This window comes from Elephantulus edwardii, unplaced genomic scaffold, assembly GCF_000299155.1.
Source record: "Elephantulus edwardii isolate Elephantulus edwardi_28Jun2011 unplaced genomic scaffold, EleEdw1.0 scaffold00302, whole genome shotgun sequence".
Lineage (NCBI taxonomy): Eukaryota > Metazoa > Chordata > Mammalia > Macroscelidea > Macroscelididae > Elephantulus > Elephantulus edwardii.
In genome coordinates, this window is record NW_006400052.1 from 973,403 (window position 1) to 984,949 (window position 11,547).

The following is an 11,547-nucleotide window of genomic DNA, read 5'->3' on the forward strand; positions in this document are numbered from 1 at the left end:
AATCACCCTTCATTTGGTTGGTGCAAAGTATCCATTTGAGTCAATAAAAAATAAAACCCAACGAGGTAAATGTAACTACTAGCATTTATTATCTGCATTTCACAGATGAGAAAAGTGAAGCTCTGAGGAGAGAAGTAACCCAGTTAATCCAATCAGGAAGTGGTTTATGAGAGAAGAGTTCCTGTTGCTCAGGGTGGGACAGTGTCTAGGCTAAAGCCCCAGCCTGGCTGCTAACAGAAAAGTTGGCAGTTTGAATCTACCAGTTGCTCCGTGGAAGGAAGACGCACAGTCCCAGAAGCCTGATGTTGAGCTCTGATGACCAGATCTGATGATCACCAGAAGCTGTGCTGCAGTCCCAAAGGACCGGGGTTCAAATCCACCAGTGCAATGTAAATCAGAACTGACTAGAGAGTGGGTGAATGAACTTAGCATATTTACTCAGTATTTGAGAGCTAGGGCTGTTACCTAAAACCTACCTAAAAGGGCTGCTTTGTTCGCCCCTTTGGCACAGGACATTCCAAAGTCGCTTTCTATATTGCTCCTCTGGTTTTGTCCCTTGAGAGGACAGGAAAGGGGCCCAGTTACCTAGTCAAACCCAAGAAAAAAAGATGAAATTGGATCTCTGGACTTCTTTGATTCTTGAGGGGGTGACTGTCACTTGGAGTGGCCTGGGATGCTTTGGGCCCAACTGGGCATTTCCTTGGGCTACCAGCCCACACCCTCTCCTTGAAATGGTTCAGGCTGAGTAGGAACCTCTAGGTGGTGTGGGCGAAATTTGGGACTGATTTAGAGCTAGGGCGGAGACAAGAGGGAGAACACAGGTTCCTTGTGCTGTTGGGACAAGGGAAGGCTGGAGGAAACTGGAGCCCCTGCTTCCCCTCCAACCCCCACGTCTCTGTTGCAAACAGTCCATGATGGCTTGGTCCTCGGTGATCTTTGGTGTCATCATCTTGCTGTGTACCTTCCTAGAGCCTAGTATTGGAGGTCGCCTCATGCCCAAGCTCGCTGACCGGAAGCTGTGTGCTGATGAGGAATGTAGCCGTAAGAGTGGGCAAAGGGGATTGGGAACCTGATTTGCCAGCTGGCCTTTGTGTGATGGGGCTACCACTTCCCTTCTGTTTCTTCCCCAGACCCCATCTCCGTGGCTTTGGCCCTTCAGGACTACGTGGCCCCGGACTGCCGCTTCCTTACCATACACAGGGGCCAAGTGGTGTACGTCTTCTCCAAACTGAAGGGCCGAGGGAGGCTCTTCTGGGGCGGCAGTGTGAGTCGGGAGAACAAAAAAAAGGGGGAAGTCTGGGTGTTGTGGGAACGTGCACACCACTTTTCCACCTGAAGGGCCAGTTGGAAGAAGCTAACTGAAACAGACTGAGGTATTTTGGGGGGCAGTTCGAGGGCATCTACTGAGGTGCCAGGTTCTAATGAGAAGTCAGGGAATTCCTTTTATTCTAGTGGATGAACAATGTCAAGGGTGGGTCTTTGAGTAGGTGATACTTAATCTTTGAACTTCTCTCCCTTCAGGTTCAAGGTAACTACTACGGAGACTCAGCAGCGCGCCTGGGCTATTTCCCCAGTAGCATCGTCCGCGAGGATCAAACTTTGAAACCCGGCAAAATGGATGTGAAAACGGATGTGAGTGCTCTCAGGGGCTGGGGACAGGATCTGGAGGGAGAACCCCTGAATTACGATGGAGGATGACCAGCCAAATTGCCCGGACAAAAATCCTTCCCTGCCTCAGTTTTCTAATCTGTGAAATAGAGATTTCCAAGCCCGCTCCAGGTGGGAGAGACAAAGATCAGACGGTGCTAGGCTAATTTGCATCGCACTTGATTGGCTTAACCTGCGCCTTAGAAAAAACCATTAGAGAACCATTGTGGTGTGACATCTGACTTTCTCTGCACTCACTGTTTCTCCTTTCTCTTTTTCAGAAATGGGATTTCTACTGCCAGTGAATTCAGTCTACTACTGTGCCCGCTGTTTTTCCCCTCCGCAGGCTTTATGCAAATACATTAGCCGAGTGCAAACTGCAGATCTTTGTGGTCTTCGGGTGGGGCAGGGATGGTCAAAGGAAACGTTTTTCAGGTTCCTCAATCTAGCCAATCAGCTCACCGAATGTGGTTATTGTCAATGGTTGCTAGGCAGATTTCCACTGATTGAAGATTCTGCTTCAAGCCAGATACCGGAGGCGAGCAACAAGCTATTTGCTATTTGGAACAACACAAAACGTCCAGTTGGGGAACTGTATTCTTTCAAAACCAATGGGAGGGAGTTGAACTATTGGGAATGAGTCAGATTATGAGAACACAAATCGCAGAGCAGAGGTTTCCTTGGAAGATTGAGAAGTACTATGGGAGTGTCGCCCTAATAATCTTTAGCTTTCTTACTTTCGAACACTGCAATTACACCTATCATCTCAAGATCCGACCCTCTCCCACTCCCTAGCGGTCAAACCCGCCTCGCCCCGCTTCTTTGCATTCGTAACCCCGCCTTCACGTGCGCTCCTACCCAATCCGGAATCTCGACTCAGCCCCCTGAATTCCTGACCAAATCCGTTCCTCGGCTGGACGAAGGATCTCTGCACCGCCCACTCGAGCCGGCTCCGCCAATCCTCGCTCTTGGTCCCGCCCCTCCGACTAGGCCCCTCTAACTCCACCAATAAGGATCTTTTGTCCCACCCACTGTCTGCCGAGTCAGCCAATCTCTCCCTTTGGGGAGCGTGGCCTGGTACCCCGCAGCCTTAGCCGGTCGCGCTGGAGGGGGTGGAGGCGGAAGTGGCGGCGCCGGGCCCGGGGAGTAGGAAGGAGCCGGGGCTGCAGCCGGAGTGGGGTGGCTGCCAGCCGAAGAGTAGGCGCGACCGCGGCGCCATATTGAGGCCCTCAGCGGCCGTTACCAAGTCATGGCCGAGACCTACGGTGAGGGTGGTGGGTCGAAGCTGTGAGTCTGCGGCCAGGGCCTGGAGAGGATGCGGCCTGTGGGGGGAATAGGGTGGGGCTTAAACGTCAGGGGGCGGAGCTTGGCGTTTTGGGGCCGGGCCTTGTGGATGCAGGGAGGAGCTTGGCTTATTTAGGGTTGAGCTTAACCTATTTGGGCGGAGTTTGTGGGTCTAGTAAATAGGTTAAATGGAGCTGGGGCGGGATTTGAAGGAGATGGTCCTGGTGGATCCTACCTATCTAGACCTTGAGAGAAGGGATGGCCTTAATACATTAAGTCGGAGCCTGATTGAATGGGATGGGGCTGGCTTTGTGACTGCTTATGGGGTTGGGCTTAATGGGATTCACAGAACTCAGGGACTGACCTAATTTTGAGAGGTCTTGGAATGGGGTTGAAGATGAGTGAGAGATGGAATTCAGTGGCAAGGAGTGGGATTTGCTTAAATTTGGGAATAGGGTCAAGGCTTTGGGCGAAGGAGAGAGAAAGGTTGGAAATCAGAAAATCAGGTTGGGCAGGGTGCATAGAAAGAAAGAACCAGCAGAGGGAACCAACTTGTCATTTCCTGGGAATAAAATGAAGGCCAGGAACTGTATTGGATGAATGGGTGAGAGGGTGGTGGAGGTGGAGTGGAGAAGGTTAAGACTAGATCAGGCACCGCCCTTGTCACATGCAGCCAGTGCTGTCGAGTGGATGCCAGCTCTTGGCAAGCCTTCATCAGGATTCCAAGCTTGTAGATCCTTATGAGAGGAGATTTCTCATCTGTCTCCTGCAGACCAGCTAGTAGATTCAGACTCCTGCCCTGCCAGTTAGCAGCCTGGTCCGTAACACACCATACCACCAGTACCAGTCCTTGATGACATGGTTTTCAAAAGCCTTTATCAATGTGATAGTTGGGATCTTGACTCTGGAGTCATCTGATCCAAGTTTGACTCCCAGCTACATCTTGGACTAGTCAGTTAGTTTGGCCTTGGTTTCTAGAAAATGGGGGCAATTAAAGATTACTTATCTGTAGTTTTCACAAATGATTGGCAAATGGTGACAAATGATACGAACTTTAGTGGCCTAGTGGGCATAGAATTGCTTTACTAAACCCAAGGCATGTGGTTTGAGTCTACCAGCTGCTCTGTGATTGGGCAGTCTCCTCCCAATTTATAGCCTCTGAAAGCTTGCTGGAGAGTCAGCTTGGAATCGGTTCTGACTCTATGGCACATGACAGCAACAGCAACAGCAACAAGATGATAGTAGCTGCTGTTGTTGTTGTCTAATGCTCTGCCTGTGTCTGTTTCTCTGCCTCCAACTGTGACACTCTTGGTTTCAATCTTTTTCTCTTTTTCTTCCTGTGGGTATCCCTGGTATTGGCTCCCTCCTCAGACTTCCTCTTCAAATTCCTGGTGATCGGCAGTGCAGGAACTGGCAAGTCATGTCTCCTCCATCAGTTCATTGAGAATAAGTGTGAGTTTTTAGAAGTGGCTCTAGGAGTTATGGGCATGGGCATGGCATGAGCAGGTGGGCAGCTGGTGGGGTGGGGTAGGCTGGAGCAGGCCTGGTCATTGGTGCAATGCTGGTACTGGCTGCTTGGTCTTTGCTGGGTTTTTCTTGAACCTCAGGCAGCCTGGCAGGGAGAATGAGGTTTGTATAGGCTGAGGAGGCCTTGATGAGTAGGGATCCTCTGAGCCCTGGCAATGCCTCCTCTCTCCCTCTGACTCTCAGTTAAACAGGACTCTAACCATACCATCGGCGTGGAGTTTGGATCCCGGGTGGTCAACGTGGGTGGCAAGACTGTGAAGCTGCAGATCTGGGACACGGCTGGCCAGGAGCGGTTCCGGTAGGTTGACCTGGGGTGGTCTGGACCTCTGAGGCGAGAGGGAGCAGGGAGAGAAGTTCAGAGTCTCAGACTCACAGCAGCAGGAGTGAAGAGACACTGAGTTAGTGGACAAGGTGAGGGTGATGGAGAAAGGAGACCGTCATTAGCAAATACATAAAGCCATGGGTAGAGAAAAATGACAGAGACAGTGCAGAGTGAGGGAGAGAGAAGCACAAAGAATGAGTGAGCAAGGGAATTCCTGAGACACCATAGTAGTTCCATGTAACCAGAGGAATGAAATATACACCTGGGCAGAAAGAAGAAAGGAAGAGACTTGAGGGCTACAGGGAGAGATTGAGGAAAAAACAACACATCAGACCTAGTGCAGCTCAGTGCATTTCAGCAGTGATCTCCATCAAGTTTCTGAGGCTGTAAATCTTTATGGGAAAAGATTGCCTTTCTTCTGAGGAGTGGTTGGTGAATTTGAACTGTCAGCCTTTTGGTTAACAGCCTCATATGTTAAGCACTGTGGCATCAGGGCTCCTAGATTGAGAAAGGGAGAGATGAAAACAGAAAAAGAAGGGCTCTTGAAAGAGAGGGAGGGAGGGAGGCAGAAACTGAAAGACATGGAGAGAAAAATTTGTAGAGGCAAAGACAGGCAATCAGAGACAGATGGGGAGTGACTTGAGCTGGGCAGGTGTGTGCAGAGATGGAGGAGCAGATGTGGCAGAGGAGAGATATGGACACGGCCCACCATAGAGTCAGTCTTGAAGAAATGTCTGCAGCAACGTATAGAGACCCTGGAGCTCAAAGGGAGACAGAGCCAGAAACAAAGACTCAGGTTAAGGGAAGAGAAAGGAGGAATCCAACGCATGACAGGGAGCTCTGGTGGCTTAGTCTTTAGGAAGTTGTGCTGCTAAACTCTGACAGTTTGATCCACCATTGGTTCCTCATAAGAAAGATGGACAGTCAGTCTCCTGGCTGGAGGGTCAGATAATGAGTTGATTCCGACTTGATAGTGATGAGTTGAGTACATAGAGAGATGTGGTTTTTGGGTAACTGCTAAGTTAATAGCCCTGTGTCAGTTCACTGCATGAAGCACACTGAGTACAGAGAGAAGTGAAAGAGGGACCATGTACAGTGTAGGGAAGTGCTCAACAAATGCCGTGGAGTGATGACAGGAGCTGCCCAGGTACCCAGCTTAGGCGTACAGGAGAGAGATGTCCCCCAGACACGGCAGGAGAAAGGTGGCGGGAGGGAGTGGCCCAGCCGGGGGTGGCAAAGGAGAGATGCTCAGAAAATGTTTGATGAATGAATGAATGAGACAGAGAGGGTAAGGATAAGGGGGAAGAAAACTAGAGCCAGAAAGAGCTAGAACAGAGTTAGAGACACACAAGGGGTGATAGAGAGAGAAACCAGTGAAGAGACAGACAGCTAAGTGAGAGAGAGAGAGTGAATGAGGCAAAGGGAGAGACTGTGAGGTGGAGAAATTACAATGAGGCCAGGCTTAGGAGTCAGCCAGCAGGAAAGAGGGGTGCCTCTGAAACACTAGTCGTTCTCCACAGAGGGGGGTGGTCTCGGGTTAGGCCCCAGCCTCCATGGTGACTGGGTCCCCCTGACCCCACAGGTCGGTGACGCGGAGTTATTACCGAGGGGCAGCTGGAGCTCTGTTGGTATACGACATCACCAGGTGGGTGCCCGAGATGGGCGGGCAGGTCCTGGGAAGCCCCTCGCCTGCACCCACCTCCTTTCTGTCTCCTCCTCTGCAGCCGGGAGACATACAACTCACTGGCCGCCTGGCTGACAGATGCCCGCACACTGGCCAGCCCCAACATCGTGGTCATCCTCTGTGGCAACAAGAAGGACCTGGAGCCTGAGCGTGAGGTCACATTCTTAGAGGCCTCCCGCTTTGCCCAGGAGAATGGTGAGGGCGGGGGGGGGGGGCGTGTGTGAGGGCCAGTCTGCCTAGCCCTCTTTGTGGTTGTCTGTGCAGGGGACTATTGTGCTTCTGATTTGAGTTCTGGGCTCAAGTCTGAGACTTGTCATGAATCAGCTGTGTGGCCACAGCACTGGCCCTCAGTTTCTCTTTCTGTTAAATGGGTTTTGCAGCATGGCTCCCTCATAGTGAGTGTGCTGTGAAGGTTAAGAGAGATCTTGGGTGGAAAGCCCTCAGAGTGCAACCTGGCTGGTAGTGCACACAAAACCCACTGCCTGGAGTCAGAACTGCCATGTAGCTATCTCGCCCTTGGATTTCTGAGGCTGTGAATGACATGGAGGAGATTGTCCATCTCTCTCCCATAGAGCTGCTGATGGATTCTAACTGCCAGAGAGATGTTGCCTCTGGGTTAGTGCAGCTTCACCCAGTTGGTAGCAGGGTGCTTTGTAAACGTTGACTGCAGTAGTTTCTCTCGCCATGGGGAGGCAGCAGCGGGTAATGCAGACTCAAGTGGCAAGCTGGCTCCAGAGATCTTGCAAACTCAGGATGCTTTTGTAAAGCAGAGAGTCAGGACTGGAATAGAACTGAAGGTAGAGGCTTGTGGTGCCAAGCAAGGTGGACTGTTGTTGTTAAGTGCTATTGAGTCATAGATGACTCACAGTGACCCTGTGAACAAAAGACCTTGATTTGACACATCAGTGTCATGCTGTTTAGCATCACAGCAACCACTAGTTACCTCTGTACAGCAAATGGACAGACTAGTGCTATACCACTTAGAAGAATGTTTGACCAAAATAAATTAAAACAAGGCCTGAGGGTCGCAGATTAAAATCACCCACCTTTGGCTTGGTAGCATCACTTTTTATCCACTAGGCCAACAGAGCTCTATGACAGACCTGCATAATGATGTGCAAATGCAAATTCATTTGAAACAAGATGTTGCTCAAACCAGCCACAGCTGCTGTTTTGGGGATTGGCTCATGGTCCTCTAAGTGCAACCACCAGGTTTAGGGAATAGGTTTTGCCATCAGAGAGATGTGGTGGCACTGAGAATTCCAACTTTTTTGTACTTAAGATCTTTGGTAAGTTGCTTATATGTTGATACATGGTGGTTCTAGAAAATTCTAGGAGGACAGCCGTGAAGACAGCCATGGGCCCTGCCTTCATGGGGCTCAAATGCCCCTGAGAGTCAGTGAGGGTGGGGGGACAGGTCTGTCTTCTGATAGAGAGCCCAGAGGGGCAGGATCAGGACTGGAGTTGGGAATAGGATGGGCAAGGTATAGATAGAAGGGTAGGGATGGGACAAGAAGATACAGGCGAAGAGGACAGGGCTAGTAGGCAGACATAAATTGAGGGTCAGAATTAGAACCCTGAGAGATCTAGGAGGACTTCTTGGAGGAGGGAACATTTCAACTGAGCACTAAAGGAAGACCTGGCAGGTATGTGAGACAGGGAAGGGCAGAGGAACATACCTGCCAAGGTCTAGAGCCAAGGTACGTGTGGAAGTTTTTTGGAACAGAATGGGAGTCAGCAGGTCAGTGGTAGGTGGAAGGAGGGTGCTGGCTGAGTCCCTGACCCCCAGAGCACCTGCCCTCCAGAGCTGATGTTCTTGGAGACCAGCGCACTCACAGGCGAGAACGTGGAGGAGGCCTTCCTGAAATGTGCTCGGACCATCCTGAACAAGATCGACTCAGGTGAGCCCCAGACAACCTGGAGGGGTGAATGGGTGTACCCCCCCAAACCTCCTAGGTGTCACCCTCTCATCTCCCCACAGGTGAGCTAGACCCCGAGAGGATGGGTTCAGGCATTCAGTACGGTGATGCTTCTCTCCGCCAGTTGCGGCAGCCCCGGAGTGCACAGGCTGTGTCGCCTCAGCCCTGTGGATGCTGAGACCAACAGAGCAGGTGGGATGCTGGAGCTTGGGGATGGCAGGGGTGATTGGCCTGGGAATAGGGGTGTGTGGAGTAGAGACTGAGAGTTTGCAGAGGGGAGATGACAGAACAGAGAGAGAGAAAGAGACAATGGAGACCTCTTCCTTTGGCCACAACATTCCATTGGCCACTTCCATTGTCCTGCCTTCCCACAGCAGCCCTCTCACCTGACTCTCTGGACCTCCCATTCATTCCTTATCTCCTCATTGAGTACCTGCTCTGTTCACATTTACCTATTACAGTTACACACAAACACACACACCCCCCCCTATAAACTAAAGGACATATTTCCTTGGCATTAATATTCTTTTGTTTTTCCAATCAAGCTGTAATTTGTGTAACTTAAAACTGACCATTTTATTGTTTTTCTTTTTTTGTGTGTTTTGTAGTTTGCTTTCTATTTTCTTTTCTTAAAATTGGCTATTTTCAAGCATATAATTCAGCACCTTGTTTATGCTTGATTTTGGTGACCCTGGTGAGATTTGGACACAGTTCAATGGCACTCCGTACATTCACGGATTGTGCAGCCACTCTATCTAGTTCCAATAAATCGTTTCCCTCACTCCTAAAAGCAAATCTTAGACTCATTAAATAGTCACTCCCATTGCCCTTCTTCTCAGCCCCTGACAGCCTCCAGTCTGCTGTCTCTGTGATCCAATGTTATTACATATGGGGCTAAAAAAAGAACTCAATTAAAAATTGGCTCATGACCTGTGTCTCCTCAGTTTGGAAAACAGTAGAGTGAGAACTAGAGTCAGGGGAGACTCAGAAACAACCTGCCCACTGTTGGCATTGATCCTGACTCACAGCGACCCTCCATTTGGTTATTGAGACTGTAGATCTCTGTGGGAGGAAACTGCCCATCTCTCCTCCAAAGGAGTCACACTCTGGTGGATTCATTCTGATTAGCAGCAGCTCAGCTCATTACACACTACACCACCAGAGCCCCTTTCCAGGAATAAAGAGGGATATAATGAAGGAGGAGATAAGGTATTTAAACATTTGTGATGCCCTTTAACAGACAGACAGCTGTCAGAGACCAGAAACACCAACACACAGATGGAGAAAAACTAGTTTATGTGGAGATGATTTTGGTTCATGGCCACTCAGGTGTGTGAGAGTAGAAGTGTGATACGTTTCTTTGCAATGGCTGATTGTTTTGAAAGTGGACAATTGGGTCTTTTAAGGTGCCTCTAGGTGGAATAAACCACCAACCTTATGGCTTCTAGTTAAATGTATTAACGGTTTGCAATATCCAAGGACTCCGAGAGAGACCTGAAGTCACCAACAGAAGAAAATAGAAAGTCAACAGATAATATTATAGGAACTCCGAGAGAAAGAAAAAAGGCTGGACAGACTGACAGAGACAGGAGGAGAGGAAGAGATCCAGAAATGAGACAGAAACACAGCCTGCCTCCAGTTTACCATGTCCTTTTTTTCAGCTCACTTGTTCTCCAGGACCAGCCTTGCCCTTCTGGCTGGGGCCTAGACCAGACCCAGGCCTTGGGAGGCTGTGCCACCCACCTGCCCTGGCCCCAAAGAAGCTGCCCTGCCACCTGTCCACCTTCCCCAGCCTGGTGGGGCCAGAATGTGGGACAAGACTGAGCCACGTGGAAGGGGGCCCATACCTGCTGCTGCTTCTTCTGTCTTGGCTAACCCTTAACCATGTCCCAAGAGATCCCCCTGCCTGACACCAGGGCCAAGTGGCCCCAGTTTCCCTCCTGGCCCTGGCATTGCGAGTACGTGTTATTTATTACCTGGAGGCCCAGCCCACCCTCACCTTTCACCCATAAAGCATTGTTTATAACCTTGTCTTGGCCTCTGTCCTTTTGGGATGCCGTTTTTTGGAAGGAGGGTAACCTGACAAGGTCCCTGATGGAAGAATTAGGTCTGTTACAGGGCTTGAGGGTCATTTTTCTGGTTATGGACGTGGATGGTGTAGAGGATACCAAGGATATTTTACGAGTCCAACACTTGGGTGTCTTTTGAGGGAGGGAAGGGGTTTGCCACAATATGAAAACTTTGTGTGTGACGGCTAAGCTTGTGTGTCAGTTTGACTGCTTATGATTCTCTAGCCTGGCAGTTGCGGTATGATCATTCACTTGATGAGGATTGATAGTGTAATCATTCCCTTGGTGGGATTTACTATTAACGATTAGTCAAGGGGGAGTTTCATCGGGGCAGGGGTGTGTGTGGTCTCCAGTATATAAGGAAGGCTGGCAGAGCTGACTTGCACCTGGACTTGTCACCTCTTTGGTTTCTTCTTTCCTTTTGATTCTTCAGTCTTCCACGTATATGCCACAAACTTGGGACTTTTCAGCCTCTACAAGCTCATGAGTCATTTCCTTTAGATAAAACACACTGACACATAGACTTATACATATAAATAAAAATGTTATGTGATGTATTTTATAGGGAGTTGCACAGCTAACCTAAGTTGGCAATCTCTAGCAGTTCAGATCCTCTAGTTCTAAGGGATAGGTTCTTCTGCAGCTCTTATTCATTGTCCAGCTTTCAGATCCATAGTAAGTAATTGAAAAGACCAAAGCTTAAATCAGGTGTCTTTAAACTGACATCATTGCTCCTTCACATCTTAGGTTCTAGACAGCAGATTTCACCACTATGTCTTTTTACTTCTTGATTGTTGGTACCAAGGTTGTTGAAGTAAGATGAAATCCAAGGAAGATGAAATGGTTGACAATGTCAATCTTTTGGAGAGGATTTTTTCTTTTCTTGATGTTTAGATGTAACCCGCAGTCTTTGATCGTCTGTAGTAAGCATTTCAAGTCCATTGTGTAATATTAATCTTATGTCCTCTTAATGATCAGGATCAGTCATATATACCAGACAATATATAGTAACTCCCTTCATTGCCTGTTGACCCAGAGGCATGAGCAGTCTAAAGTGGCCGGGTGGTATTATTTGTGTGTGTGTGTGATTTTTAA

The 11,547-nt window shown here is 49.3% G+C and overlaps 2 protein-coding genes across 2 annotated transcripts; both read left to right on the top strand.

Moving 5' to 3' along the window:
• Positions 1-914: 914 nt before the first annotated feature.
• MIA (melanoma inhibitory activity) lies at positions 915-1,952 on the top strand. Its single transcript, XM_006900906.1, has 4 exons — positions 915-1,041; positions 1,131-1,264; positions 1,522-1,632; positions 1,929-1,952. Exons 1-4 carry the CDS (start codon positions 915-917, stop codon positions 1,950-1,952), a joined length of 396 nt encoding a protein of 131 aa, XP_006900968.1.
• Positions 1,953-2,896: 944 nt separating this feature from the next.
• Positions 2,897-8,561, top strand: RAB4B (RAB4B, member RAS oncogene family). The gene is made up of 7 exons (XM_006900905.1): positions 2,897-2,912; positions 4,303-4,383; positions 4,642-4,756; positions 6,363-6,425; positions 6,505-6,659; positions 8,270-8,365; positions 8,446-8,561. Exons 1-7 carry the CDS (start codon positions 2,897-2,899, stop codon positions 8,559-8,561), a joined length of 642 nt encoding a protein of 213 aa, XP_006900967.1.
• Positions 8,562-11,547: the final 2,986 nt, after the last annotated feature.